At 37.4% G+C, this 15,643-nt stretch overlaps 1 protein-coding gene and 1 pseudogene across 15 annotated transcripts in view; both read left to right on the forward strand.

The window, feature by feature from the left end:
• PIAS2 (protein inhibitor of activated STAT 2) overlaps positions 1 to 15,643 on the forward strand; it is a 130,191-nt gene that overhangs the window by 46,217 nt on the left and 68,331 nt on the right. For all 15 annotated transcript variants that reach the window (XR_010407192.1, XR_010407193.1, XM_064577644.1 and 12 more), the window contains 3 exons: positions 8,217 to 8,351; positions 10,497 to 10,602; positions 12,001 to 12,074. Coding sequence is in view for 13 of the 15 variants with exons in the window: in XM_064577644.1 (XP_064433714.1) it covers positions 8,217 to 8,351; positions 10,497 to 10,602; positions 12,001 to 12,074 (315 nt within the window). In the remaining 2 variants the exon portion in view is untranslated. The remainder of the gene's footprint in view (positions 1 to 8,216; positions 8,352 to 10,496; positions 10,603 to 12,000; positions 12,075 to 15,643) is intronic.
• LOC135362602 (ubiquitin carboxyl-terminal hydrolase 4-like) lies at positions 170 to 6,530 on the forward strand (annotated as a pseudogene).

The following is a 15,643-nucleotide window of genomic DNA, read 5'->3' on the forward strand; positions in this document are numbered from 1 at the left end:
CTTTTTATTTACCAGGCTTGCATATAAATAGAGTCTAAATACTCACAAGGCGAAGAAACAGTGACAACTCCGTACCAATGAGTATTCTTACTATCCAGGTTAAATACTGTTTTCCACTAGAGGGATTCATGACTCCTTGGAGAAATGGCTGATTCCAGGTCTGGGGGAGATGGAAAAGGTGAGCCTGGACCATCTTGTGCCAGGAAGCAGGGGCGCTGTGAAAGACTCTTAGGATCATATCAAGTGCATAATAACAGGTCATGACTTGCATATATAGGGCAGCATGTTGTGGTAGTTGTCTAAATTAGCTGGGCCTTCTCCATGGATGAGATGGTAAAAGGCAGAGGCTGCTGAGAACGACTGGACATGGAGATCAACGATTCCAAGTTTGGGCCTTGATGTGCACAACTGGGGGGTAGATGCAGCAGTATTTGACAACCCATTGTTTAAGCAGTGAAACAATATATGGGCTTCAGCACTTGGGATACATGCACGCACGCACACCTGTGCACACAATGGGTACAGTTTCCGGCCTGATAGATAACTCTGGACTCTCCTGTTAGTCACATCTTAAAATAACACTTAATTGTTGAACTGGATTGTATATCTGTCTCCACTGAGGCTTGGAATACGTCAATAAATAAGTGCAGCTGTGTAGAAGGCCAGCAAAGCCATAATCAGAAAAGTAGGAGAGCATGGCCTGTTTGTCAAGCACTGCAAAGTGGAGGTGCATTTAACCCAGGACGTGCTTTGAGAACAGTGATTTCACGAGGATGCTAAGTTGCCATTTCAACAACAGAGACTACAGAGAAGGAGATGGGGGAACTGTTTAGCATCCCTGCTGAGCACAAGGCTTGGCTCTGGAAAAAGTATATGAGCAACACTGATGAATAGCTGAGCAGGCCAGACAACATGGTCTAGGACTCTGGGCTCTACCAGAGCCAGATGATTGTCATTGAGCCCCCCCAAAGTGAAGACGGCCCATGGCCAAAGCCAACACTTGTAGTCAAAGATCTGACTTGATTGTCAGGAGTCCTGTTTTGTATCTTCGTAGCCTGTGGATTTTAGAGACCTGAGAAGTACCTATTTCATGAATTTTAAAGAGCTTGAGCAATACTGCATGGTTGCTGCCTCTTTTTGAAAGATGTCTGTGGGGCCGAAATCATTTGAGATAGTCCTTTGGGGATGAACGGGGAAGTTGCAGAGGCGGCATAGATGTGGTCAGGAGGAATGCTTACATGGCCCCATGCTTGTTCAAGACCCAGGTGGGACATTTTGCTTCTCAGGTTTCTGGCAATGAGCAACATTAGGAGCTGTCTTTTATCTGGATAGATCATACAAAGATCTGAACCAAAGAAAGAGGCAATTTTCCTTGGAACTAAAGGCCACCCAATGCCAATGCGTGGCCACATGTGTGACAAAGGAATCCTGGGAAAATCACAGATTGTGGAATGCCCCTGTGCACACTTTCCATGACTGTTCATACCCAGTTTTCTTTGTCTGAGACATGTTAAAATTTCTCTGACCTTGGCTTTTCCTGTTTCTCTCTCTCACCACCCCTGAAAGATCTAACCGTGAAGATCTTGGTATCTAGACCTGCCTTGAAGACCTGTTCAGTATCAAGTGACTGTGCCAATGATGGGGGCTATCTGAGATGTGTGAGGTTCTACCTAAACTGTGGCATTGCTGCAGAAAATATGGTGGTTACAGTTCCACAAAATACTCCAGATGGAGCAGTGTTATGCTTTGGGATGGTATCTTCATCCATGAGATCTATCTATGGATACCTCTGAATTTGTCACTCTTTCAATCCTTTTGAGAGAGGAGAAATTAGAGTACTTTCTCTGGTAGATTGTTACTCAGTCACTGTTGATTTCTTTCCCAAAGCACCAACTAACCCTTCAGTACTTATGTCAGGCTGTTTGTGAACATACCAGTTACTGTGTAATGAGTCTGGCCCTCTCCTCTAGAGCCAGGGGCCTGCAGTGGCTCCAGGGGCTCTGTGAAGGAGGTGAAGAAATAGAGCCTTAGGACAAAGGTAAAGACGGATTTCAAAAACAGAAAGCGGGGTGGGGCAGGGGGCGCTTTCCTGACCTGATAGGGTCGTCCCAGAGATCAAACACCAGCCTTTCCCAAAGAGGCTTTTTGGCTTTGTGACCTTCTGTGGAACAGCTGCCGGTGCAACTGATAGAAAACTCCTTAAACCACCTCTTGATCCACAATTGCTACTGATTGGGATAATGAAATATGGAGCCTTTACTAGCATGAAGCAGGTTTACGAACATCATATGAATGTATGCAGCCTCAGAAGACCTTTTGGACCTCCAGTGACCTTTTGGAAATTAATATATTGAGCTCCTCACCACCACGGAGATCCTCAGGGACTTTGTTGCAGTTGTAAGAAACATTGACAGGTCACAAAGAAGTTTGACACGCAATCCTTGCCCATGATCCTAGTTTATTGCACAGCAAATCCTCGAGGAATAAGCTTGACACAGTCATGGAATTTCCCATGAGAACTATGAATATATTTGAATTTGTGTCCTGGAACCAGTCCCTCTGTGTAGACCTTACTGCAGTATCCAGTCATTATGGAACGATGATACTGCATGTACAAAGAGAAAGCTGAATGAGAAATGGCATTACCTTGATAATAGCAATGTGTCCCTGGATTCTTAAGGGTCAAATAGTGATGAAAGCAGTTTCTGTGCTGTTTTACCCATGTCAGAATGAGTTTTAGGAGATGCCTTCATGCATCGATTTTCCAGATCCCTTAATACAAGGACAGCAGTAAGCAGCTCATAGCAGGACTTGCAGAATGACATGTGCAGCATGGACAGATACAAGTGAAACCGTCTGAGAGTATCTCCCTTTCCCCGTCTTTGGCTCCCAGGGCTGCCAGTGTACCAACTGATGGCAAGATAAGAAAATTTTATGTTTTTAAGGACAGAAGAGAGGGAAAGGAAAAAAAGACCCTCTTTGCTTAGAATGATTTTGAGGGGCTGAATTATATTTCTTTTTAACCAGATTTTGAGAAATTTCTGTAAATCTGTGGAGCCGTAAGGTTGGGGAGGGTTGTCATAGAAGTGGGTTGACAGTGGGGAGTATTACTTGTAAAGTTGAAGAATTCAGCTGACGTCAGGATGACCCCTCTGTGGATACCTCTGAATTTGTCACTCTTTCAGTCCTTTTGAGAGAGAAGAAATTAGAGTACTTTCTCTGGTTTCAACCTGAGGGTTGAATAGGTAAAGACTGTTTATGAGCAAATATATATTGAATTGGGTGATGGGTATATGGGAGTTCATTATACCTTCTTCCTCTTTTTATATATATATATATTTTTTAAGATTTTATTTATTTGAGAGACAGAGTGGGTGAGCAGGGTGAGGGGCAGAGGGAGAAGCAGACTCCCCACTGAGCGGGGAGCCCGGCGTGGGGCCGATCCCAGGATTCTGGGATCATGACCTGAGCCAAAGTCAGATGCTCAACCGACTGAGCCACCCAGGCACCCCATCTTTTTTTATATGTTTGAAAATGTTCAATAATACATTTGAGGCAGTTGAGAAATTTGAATATAGACTGGATACTAGGTAATTTTTAAGAATTATGGTTAATTTTATAAGGTGATATTGGGTTTTTTGTTTTTGAAAGGTGTTATTAAAGCTGTGTATAAAAGTATGGGTCAAATGGCATTGTCTAGAATAAATGTGTATATATGTGGGGTGTGTATTTTTCGGTGGGCTGGGGGTGGAGCCAGAGGCAAATGAAGCAAGATTGGTAACATGTTGATAATTACTGAAGTTGGCTGTTGGGTAATTTCCTCCACTTATGTCTATGCTTGAAAATTTTTATAATGTACAGTAAAAAAGTAAATATGTTGACAGTATTACAGTAGTGGTAGTAGTAGTATAGAAAATTTCGGGGGGAAATGTTAAAGGAATTAATGCTGTCAACTTTTGTCCCAATTACAAGTCAGGTAGGATGTCATCACTGAAAGGGTTTTGAGTATATCTTTTATTGGAACGTTAGGTTCAGACTGACAGATTATCTTTTACTGGCTCTTCCAGCAGCCTTTTTAAAGAAAGTTTTTAGCTTTGCTCCAGAGGTCCCGTCAAATGAACTTATGTTTATTTTTGTTTTAGATATGGAAAATTGTTAGAAATGTGTTAAAGCTACACATTTATATTTTAGAAAATTGTAATTATATCCTGTTCTCAATAACCAGGTAATTAATGGCTGAGTGGAGGTGATGGTAACGGTCAAAAGGAGAATACAAGTTAATAGATAACTCAGAACTGCCAGTGAAATCAAACTAGTCAGGTAGGGTATAGAGATGGATTTAAAATACTTGAGGTGGCTGAGACTAGTACCAAAATTGATTTTGAATTTGTTAGTACCTCGTTCTTGTAGTCACCTATTCTCCCCCTTCTGGTTGCTCTCTTCCTCTGTCAGACTGACTTAAAACATTGTTGCTTGGTGTCTCCGATTCCTGTTTAGGGAGTTTACTGTTTGGTGTGAGTTATTTTTATCATCTTGGCAGACCCTGTGCCATTGTTTTATTTGGTTAACCTCCCAGAAGACAGAATTAACTTCTAGGCTAAAAACAAATAAAAGTTTCATTGGAATTATCCAGAACGTTGATATTCCTTATGCTTTTTGCTCATTGAACCAATTCCTAGAGTCTTTTTAAGACAATGAATTGTTTTTGTCTTACTTCACTTGAACAGCTTTACGTGGGCATAACCTTCCTACACGTGTATGCAGGCGCACACACAATTTCCCTTTTCCATAGCGTAGTGGCCATTGTGAAGTTAGGCTCTTAGCCTTCCTTCTTCCTTGCCCAAACTGTTTTTAATGATTTTCAAAGTCTTGATGCAAGTTGTAGATTGCAAGTTAGGTGCATTCCCACTGAATAATTACTGTCCTACGAGGCAGTGAAGGAGGTCCCTTAGTTGTGATAGAATGTGTTCCTTAGCTCTGTTGTGTAATGCCACCAATACTGTATTTCATTAGTTCAAACATGCATCACTAAAATCCAAAGGTATCTTAGAGTTGCTGATGACCAGGTAATTACAAGCTGTAATGTACTGTCATTGCGTATATTTGTATAGTCTTGATATTATTCCTGTGGCGTGACTGGTTAGCTATGCTCCTTTGGTTTTTTAAGCAACATATGATTTAAGAACATTTTAAGGAAGGTTCACAAATCCTGGTTGTTGTCTGAAAAGCTTTGATCAGTACATTCTCATAAGGTCCAGATTGTATCAGCATTAACACATGCAGTTAACTTAAGGGTATCAGTGATCTGCAAGGAAATCTGAGTGACGCTACTGGGGTAGAATATAGTTTTAAGAAATACTTGTATCTCCAGAGCTCTTAGTAGCATTTAGGGAGATACCATGAAACATATGCATTGATGACTGAGTGAAAAGTGATTCAGAAGATTTTTCTGTATATTTAAAAGGAGTATGTTAGCCAGTTCATTTTGCTTATATTTCTTTGCTATGCATGCAGGAATAAGTAGTGATATGCTAGGTTGTATCATTAACTGAGTGTTTTTTTCCTTCTCAGTGGTACACAGTTAAATTACATCAGTGGCATTTTAGATTCCGTGAAATACGGTTATCTGCTTTTCAATACATAGATGTTTTCACAGCTAAGAAATTTTAATTTTCTAAAAATTATTATTTTAGGGACACCTGGATGGCTTGGTTGGCTAAGCATCTGCCTTCGGTTGAGGTCATGATCCCAGAGTCCTGGGATCTGAGTCCCATTTCAGGCTCTTTGCTCAGTGGGGAGCCTGCTTCTCCCTCTGCCTGCTTTTCTCTCTGTCTGCCGCCCCCTCCTGCTTGTGCTCTCTCTCTCTGACAAATAAATAAATAATATCTTTAAATAATGTTAGTCTTGAACATTACAAACTGAGAAGTCTTTGGTAATTGAGAGTTGGATATAATGTGAATCAAAAATGAGTACACTTGCTGTTTAAAACAAATACTTAATGATTAGAAAAAGTAAAATAAAACATAAATATCAATATTACAGCCGTCAAGCTAATTTAATGCCAATTGAAATATTGATTATTCTTTGTTAACATGATCTGGTTTTAAAAATGACAATTTCTCTTCTACTTGGAGAGAAAGCATTCAAAAGAATTGAATAATTCCTTTGAAATTCATTAATTTGTTCTTTTTTCCCCATAAACTATAATAAGTACATTTTATTTTTATTATTTTTAAAAAATTTTACTAAGTTTTTAAATTTTAATTCCAGTATAGTTAACATACAGTGTTATATTAGTTTCAGGTGTACAATATAGTGATTCAACAATTCTGTACATTGCTCAGTGCTCATCATGAGAAGCATACTCTTTAATTCCTATAATCTATTTCACCCATCCCCCCACTTCCCTCCCCTCTGGTGACCATCAGTTTGTTCTCTATAGTTAAGAGTCTGTTTCTTGGGGGTGCCTGGGTGGCTCAGTTGGTTAAGCGACTGCCTTCGGCTCAGGTCATGATCCTGGAGTCCCGGGATCGAGTCCCGCATCGGGTTACCTGCTCAGCAGGGAGTCTGCTTCTCCCTCTGACCCTCCTCCCTCTCATGCTCGCTCTCTATCATTCTCTCTCTCTCTCTCTCAATAAATAAATAAAAATCTTTAAAAAAAAAAAATAAAATAAAACTTAAAAAAAAGAAGAGTCTGTTTCTTGGTTTGTCTCTTTTTCCCCTTTATTTCTTAAATTCCACATATGAGTGAAATCATACGGTATTTGTCTTTCTCTGACTTATTTCACTTAGCATTATACTCTCTAGCTCCATTCATGTGGTTGCAAATGGCAAGATTTCCTTGTTTTAATGGATGAATAATATTCCATTGTATGTATATACCGCCTCTTCTGTTATCAGTTCATCTATTTATGGGCACTTGGGCTGTTTCCATAATTAGGCTATTGTAAACAATGCTGCAGAGCGGTGCATATATCTTTTTGAATTAGTGTTTTTGTATTCTTTGAGTAACACCTACTAATGCGATTACTGGGTTGTAGGCTAGTTCAGTTTTTCATTTTTTGAGGAACTTCCATAGTTTTCCACAGTGGCTGCACCAGTTTGCATTCCCACCAACGGTGCACAAGGATTCCTTTTTCTCCACATCCTCGCCAACAGTTGTTTGTGTTCTTGATTTTAGCCATTCTGACAGGTGTGAGGTAATATCTTACTGTAGTTTTGATTTATCTTTCCCTGATGGTGAGTGATGTTGAGCATCTTTTCTTTTATCTCTTGGCCATGTGTATGTCTTCTTTGGAGAAATGTCTGTTCATGTCTTCTGCCCAATTTTTAACTGATTATTTGGGAGGGTTTTTTTTGTTTTTGTTTTTGTTTGGTTTTTTTAGTGTTGTATAAGTTCTTTATATATTTTGGTTACTAAGCCTTTATCAGATATGTCATTTGCAAATATCTTACACTCAGTAGGTTCTCTTTTAGTTTTGTTGATTGCTTCCTTTGCTGTGTAGAAGCTTTTTATTTTGATGTAGTCCCAGTAATTTATTTTTGCATTAATTTGTTCTTTAATCACCAAACTTTGTTTTCCCTCTTTCCCATCCCCAGTATTTGAATGCATTTTGACTAGGAGCTCCTATGATGAATCAATACAAAGAGGTGCAACTTTATCATTTATAAAAAGGAAAAAGATTCGTTGTATGGCAAGATGTTAGTATCTTTAATTTTAATGGTGGACCATGGATTTTTTTTTTTTTTTGGTACTTTCCTGAACTTGTGAAATATAGTGTGTGTTTTGGTTTTTTTTTTTTTTAAAGATTTTATTTATTTATTTGACAGAGAGAGACACAGCGAGAGAGGGAACACAAGCAGGGGGAGTGGGAGAGGGAGAAGCAGGCTCCCCACAGAGCAGGGAGCCCGATTTGGGACTCGATCCCAGGACCCTGGGATCATGACCTGAGCCGAAGGCAGTCGCTCAACCGACTGAGCCACCCAGGCGCCCATGAAATATAGTGTTTTTTAAAAGGTCAGTTTCTTCTCTGGATTGGTGTCCTTAGGATGAAGATTGTGTGATTTCCAGGATAAAATAAGAATATGTATCGGATCTATGTAACAGAAATTAGATCTGTGTAACAGAAATTAGGCAAATGTGTATCTATCTTGGAGAAAATGTTTGATTCCCCGACAGAGAATTAAAAAAAATTTTTTTTCTCTTATGATTCTAGGGCTATGCACCACCACCTAAAAATGGGATTGAACAGAAGCGCCCTGGACGCCCTTTGAATATTACATCTTTAGTTAGGTTATCTTCAGCTGTGCCAAACCAGATTTCCATTTCTTGGGCATCAGAAATTGGAAAGGTAAAGACTTTCTGGGTAGCATGAAAGTGATCTCACTAGGAGTTGATTTGTCTTTTCTTAGGTCAAGCTACTAGCTCTAACTTGTTAGTTTTCTGATTGTCATTTCTGAAAAGCAGTAATTTTCAATTCAGGGGTGGAAATGTAGAGATTCTTAGGGTTAAAAAGTTTAAGATTTCCTGAATGTTGTCTTTATTTTCTTGGAAAAGAAATGAGTGTAATTACAGTATTTCTTAAGGAAATTCTTAAGCACAATCGTGTTTATGTGTTTAAGTAGTGTTTTAAGAAACTGGAAACTTTGGTAATGTTACGTATTTATGAAGAGGGACAAAGCTTTATAGGCTTTGAGGAAAATGGTTAAATGTGGTTGGAAATAATCTGTTCCAGCTTTTACATGAACAGCTGTTACTTCAGATAATGTGGGAATCTCATATGAAAATATTTATTTAGAATTACATTATTTTTCCAGTACCTTTAGGTTGATGAACTTGGCTTTCTATGGATTCTTAGTCTTAAATGTGTTCTGTCAGTTATGGGATACTGACTAATACAACACAGGATTTCTGTTTTAGAACTATTTGTTTATATATAGAAATAATAGAATGTCAGAAGAGATTTCAGTTAATCTGAACATCAACTTTTAATCTTGCTATTTCATGGAGATAAAGGGTAATATTCCTATTTTATGGACAGAGAAATTGAGTCATATGTTTGTAGCAGGAATTTTTTGGTTGTAATACCAAGGCAATTGCAGAACTGGACATAAAGATCTTTGTATTAATATTTGGACTATAAAAATATTACTAGCTCTCTAATTGTTTTCTTGAGCTCTCCGTTTTGAATTTTTACTGTAACTTGTCTGTATTATCATAGGGCACTGATTCCTAATATTTTTCATTTGCACAAACTGAAGGATTTAGAAAATCTTGACTTAGTCCCAAGTTAGACACTGTTTGATTTTAGCAAAGTTGCTTAATTTCCTGAGGCCTACTTAAAGATAAGTAAGAGAATGGGTATTACCTGCAAATGCAAGGACATTGTTAAATGAGCAGGTATTAATAATGCTTTAAAGCTTATGGGAGGAATTTGAATAGAAGAATCTTTTTGAAGTAATTATTAACTTACAGATTTTTGAGTAAATGATTGTAGACATTGAAGACCTGGCAGGGTTTTTTGCCCTGTAATGGGAATAATATTCTTTCCTTGTAATTAAAATGATTGACTTTAAATTTGCATACTATATTGAGTATTCAGATACTTAAAAAGACTGTTGCAGGACATTAAAAATGACATTTACAATATTTGGCTTGGTAACTATTAAAAGTATTTTGTTTATTGTAGGATCAATTGAATGAATATATGTAGTAAAATAGTAAGATAGATTTTTAGCATGTAGGTAAAATTCTATTTCATCTCTTCATAGCTCTATAAATAGCTAACGAAGGTTCCTTTGTGCCAGATCTAAGAGGTATGGGATTGGATGCTATTATTTTCTGGCCTTGTCTTTTTTTTTTTATCATTTCTTCGTGTGTCTTAAATACTACAGTAGCTGTCCCTTCCCTAATGAAATGTGCATTTGGAAACAGGAGTTAATTTTTCAAAGTTTTTCTCAGAAGAAAGCCGAGGGTCCATTTGAGGATTAGCTCAAGGCCATGTATGAGGTGGTCTCTTCTGCCAGAATTAGAACTTTGGAACTCTGGATTTGAAATGTTAATTCAGACAACTGGTGTTTGAACTTTCTGTAATGGAACCCGTTCTTCAGTGAAAATATTGTTGACAGTTCCATTACATGAAAACAGAACAATTTTAGTTAGAAGTGGGCATGGGAGGGTACATTCTCATTCATACCATGGTGACCCTAGGACAATTAGTTTTGCTAAATTAGAAACACAGTTTGAAAACTACTGATCTAAGATACGTTATCTTTCACATGGATGTTTTAAAGTGATAAGTGATTGAGAAATACCTTTAATATGATTTTTATCTTCCCTAAAATAGCTGAGTTGATTTTGTTCCCTTCCCAGTCCTTGACCTTCCTGTGAAAGTTATTTTGAATGTTATTTTTAGAAACCGGAGTTTCTTGGACAAGTATTTTATGTAAATAGACTATTATCTCTCATCTTTAATACAGATTATCTTTCTTTGTAGAATTACTCCATGTCTGTATATCTTGTACGACAGCTCACATCAGCCATGTTATTACAGAGATTAAAAATGAAAGGTATTAGAAACCCTGATCATTCCAGAGCACTAAGTAAGTAATGTTTGTAAGACTGAGCATATGAGATGCTTTAATGGAAAAAAAAAAAGCCTCAAATATACATCAATACAGGAATAATTTGGGAAGAATTATTAAAAAACCTAAAATGAATTTTGAGTTAAAAATACTCTAAGAACAGATCCCTATAAATTGAAAAACCCTTCTTAGAAATCACTCCTAAGGATCAGTTTTAAATCCCAACTAGTCTGATTTTTGGCTTCTTCGTGAAAACTTACTTAGGTAATTGTCAGGTTGATGGTAATTTTGATGCATATATGTTGATTTGCGAATAGGAAATACAAGTCTTCAGAACCTCCAGTGTGTAATAGAATGTACATTTTTAAAAATTCTAAATGAAGAAGCTTGTTTTGCAGAAGAAGTGTTGATATCTACCAACAATATTTGCCCTCTCAGAAGTTTTATTTTGAACTTTGCTTTCATAATGTATAATAGAGAAAAAAGTCTAACCTAAACTGTAAATAATTCAGTAACTTAATTTAATTGAACAAGACATTTTTCTGGGAAAGAGAATATTTTTCCCCCAATTACCTTCCATACCACTGAATGAACCGGAAGGGAGAAAAGGATCTACAGTACGAAAAGGGAGCCAAGCAGGGCTGTTGAAATGGTGTTGTGTTTCTTGTATTTAAACCATTCTCATCTCCTTAAACAGCAGAGTAGCGATGTTCCTGCCTAGAGCTGGAAGCCAAGGAAGCGCTTCCTTCCGTTTTCTAGCCCTGCTGCAGTTCCAGTTTCCCATTTCCTTGCCTTTTTTCTATAATGGTGTTGAATTGAGTATTAAGGCACCTAGAGGCCGTGCATATATTTATGAACTTGTAGAGACCGTAACTTGTATACATTATCTGGTAAATCACATTGCAGAGACATTAGCACATCTACATCTATTGTAGTTTTCAGTTGTCAAAGGAAGTATAAGAATATTTGGCCTTTTCGGTTTACAAATTTAATAGTTGTTGGAAACAACCAGTACCCCCTAATAAAAAGTCCTGAGTGTATGTGAGGAAAGCATTGAAGCTTCCAGTACAGCTCCTTTCCAAGTTCCTTTCCCAATTGTTGTATTGTTCTTCAGTCTTACACAGCTTTCTGTTCTGAGACTCTTCCTTACCTGCAATTTTACTTTTAAAAAGAAATTTAAAAAATTCAATTAAACATGTGATCTAGAGTTTGCAAGTTTATAATTCTTTAACCTAATACTGGAAGTATGATTGTGTTTTCACATTTGGGGGGTTTTTTGTTTTCATTTTACAGTTTCTTGACCTACTCAAAGTGTTTGGGAAACTTTAAATAAGATGATATATATTTCTATAATTCTTTTCAGAATATCACAGTTCATTAAAAATTTTTTTAAATTCCTTTTCTTTCTTTCTAAAGTTAAAGAAAAACTTACTGCAGATCCTGATAGTGAAATTGCTACAACTAGCCTTCGGGTATCCTTGATGTGCCCTGTAAGTAAAGCAACAAAACATTCTGGGGTATTTCACTTTTTGTACATGACTAATTTTCCTATATAAGTAAGCGTGGGAATGAATGATACATTATGATAGAATTCTGAACTTTTGTCATTTTCCCATTCAGGAATTTTAATGATTAAATATAATTCTAAAGAATGCAAATGTTCTTCAAAAAATGACTAAGCAAGGAGAGACCTAAAAGGACATTGTGTCGAAGGGGGAAGAGAGCTTTGTGTTCAGAATAATCTGTCACAGTTTTTTGCTGTAGATAATCCACAGCTAATAGTAAACATACAGAGAGAATAGAGAGTTGGTTCCTTTTATTGGAATATAAACTGTATTGAAAAATAGCAATAAAATTACTATCACCAAATAAATGCTAATTGATGGGTCTGATTTAATGAATTAGAATGTTTGAGATGTCTTAATCTCTTTGTAATATACTTCTAAATTGCATAATTATGTCTCTTTACATAGAGACTATGGGGTGGAAATCAGTCAGCAACTCTCAGATCCTCCTGTGTGCTTGTTACTGAGCTAATTTTGGGAGAAAATACTGAGGACTTGATAAGTTGTCAGAAAGTTAATAGTCTACTTTGAGAGAGAAAACTAACTCACACGAGAAAGGGAAGACATACGTACCACATGTAACCTTGCTAAGAGTACCAGAGAGATGGGAGAGGTCAGGAATAGTGGATGAAGGCTTCTTTAAAATCAGTACTGGTGGAGGGGTCCCTTTCCAGATATGAGGAACTTTATGAGAAAAGTCACGGAATCAGGAATGTAGTTTTGGGGGCACCTCATGACCAGCCACCATTGTGAGAAATGTACAGTATTTAAATGGAGAGAGAATTATGTCAGAGAGAGGGAGAGAGAAAGGAATCATTTGTTGAGTTCCTGTGATGTGCTTCTTAATTTAACTGTCTTAGCAAACCTATGTGGAAGAGTTGTTCCCATCTTGTAGATGAGGAAACTGAGACTAAAAGTGGTTGGATAGCTCACATCACACAGTTAGTAGTAGAACAAGGATAAAAATTTTGGTCTTCTGACATTATTCCAGTTACCTTAGCAATATACCATAATACCAAATTGGGCTAAAATATGTTATCCTAGTTAGAAGTCCACCTCTCTGTCACCCTGGAAAGTGATGTTTGCAGATCTCTTTCTTTCTGAATTTATTTTTTTATTATCATTAACTTGAACTAACTTAGATTTATTGAAAAGGAATAGAAATGCATGAAATTGGGATTGCTTAGAAATGGGGAACCTGTGGTTATCAGATGCAGAGAGAAGGTCTGCAGTCCCAGCAGGGAATGCCCTGAAGAGGTGGCAGAGGCCCTAGAGGACTTGTGTTTGGACCCAGGACCTCCTCTTCTATCCCCATGCTGTGTGCAAACCTTGAGGCGTGAGTTCTTTTGAGTGTCTTCACATTACCCTTTTCTTCCCTCTAGTGTTAAAATGGATGTTAAATTGAAACACAGGAAATCTCCATTTTGTTGGTTAAAAACAGTTGAATATTGACAGTTTTCTTAACAGTTTAACCCTAGTATGTTAAGCAAATGTTAATTGCTGGCTATATTCTAGGCACAGTCACTGCATGGGAAGGGAACTCGTGTTACCTTTATGTTTTAGTAGCAGATTATTCTGTCAGGAAGAAAGTGCTCCTGTATAGCTTACCTAAGGAGTTCTAACGGTTGCATGATTCCATTTTCTGCCTTGTTTTCTTGGCACTTGTTTTTTTCCTTTTTTTCTTCAAACACTGCTATTCTGTATGAGAACAACCCAAACAAAACACAATGGACTAACATACTAATGGATTCTCAGATTTTCAAAATAGTGAAAGTGGCCTATCAGAGTGGTTAGGATTCCTTCTATATAAAAATAGGGAACAGTTCCTTTTCACTAAGTCTCTTTTGCAGACTGTCTTTTGAACTTTTTGAAAAAATCATCCTACCTGATTTTTTCAGCACTTTCTAAGAAAAGAGTAAGTGGTACTTTTCAGGCTGTAGTAGTGTTAACACGAAGTTGAAGCTAACTATAGTATATGATACATGTTAATTAGAACACCAGATGTTTTGATCAAATTTAACAGATGGATGACAGAAGTTAGATGATGAGAGGAGTTTCTGAGGAGGAGATAATACCAGTATGGGTTGAAGAGAGCAGAAAGGAGTGCAGCCTCCTGGCTGTGGAAGTAACACTAGATCTGATGTGGTGCTAGGAAATAGAGGAGCACAGAGTGGATCGGAAGCATTTGGAAGGATAAGAGGTGAACCCTGGGATCAGGAGGCAGAAATGAGAGAAATGATAGCTTTAAGGTAGTGGAAGAAGTGTTCATTCTATTTCACAGTATGTTTGTAAAATGATTTAGAGTAGACATGAGTCTGGGTAGTGGGGAGCACAGTCCAAAGCCTCTATCCTTGGGACCTATGGAAGGCAATTTTACAGTCGTTCTTGAGGGAGGGATCTAATAATTATATTTCTGAACACAGTGTCTGAATTTTACACAGGGGTTCTATCTTAGTGATATCAGCTAGTGATTTTCTGCCTGTCCTGCAGAGATGGGCTGGGTGGCTGGGGGATAGAAAAGGGAGCTAGGTTTGATTTTATTTTAAGATTCTGACTCATATATAGTTTGGAACCACTGATTTGGGCCATTTTTACTATACACATTCTTTCTTAATTTACATAGATACTAATTAGGCTACAGCAAAGTGAAAATCAGTTTAGGAACTCTATGCATAACATTTCACTCTGATGTTTATAGCAACATTATCTACAATAGCCAAATTATGGAAGCAACCCAAATGTCCACTGACTGATGAATGGATAAAGAAGATGTGGTATATATATGTGTGTGTGTACGTACATACATACACACACACACAGGAATATTAGCCATAAAAAAAGATGAAATCTTGCCATTTGTAATGAGATGGATAGAGCATGAGTATTATGCTAAGCAAAATCAGAGAAAGACAAATACCATATGATTTCATTCATATATGGAATTTAAGAAACAAAACAAATGAGCAAAAGGACAAAAAGAGAGGCAAACCAAGAAACAGACTCTTAACTATAGAGAACAAACTGATGGTCACCAGAGGGGATGGGTGATGAGGATTAAGGGGGACACTTGTGATGCGTACCAAGTAATGTATGGAAGTGTTGAATCACTATATTGTACACCTGAAATTAATATTACACTGTATGTTAACTGGAATTTAAGTAAAAACTTAAACAAAATCAAAAAAGGTGTTGCATTGGTTAGGCGTGATTTCTTTTATCCATCCATCCATCCATTATCTGACTAAATAGAATTTAACACATACAAAGCCTCTCTTATTGACACACCATGATCAGTATTAGGAAGCTGATCAGATTTGGCCAGTTGGTAATAAACGCTTTTTTTTAACTTGGGAAATGTTCATTAACTCTTGTAAGACACTAGGATTAAATTTAGGATCAGCAACTTCCATAGTTGTGAATGTTTTCAGTTCTGTATATTGTGGAAATTCTAAGGCAGTTACAGGAGAGATGAAGGTGGCACTGAAGAAGAAGAA

Source organism: Mirounga angustirostris, unplaced genomic scaffold (genome assembly GCF_029215605.1).
Source record: "Mirounga angustirostris isolate CCGP_5_RB_7025 unplaced genomic scaffold, mMirAng1.0.hap1 SCAF_14, whole genome shotgun sequence".
NCBI lineage: Eukaryota > Metazoa > Chordata > Mammalia > Carnivora > Phocidae > Mirounga > Mirounga angustirostris.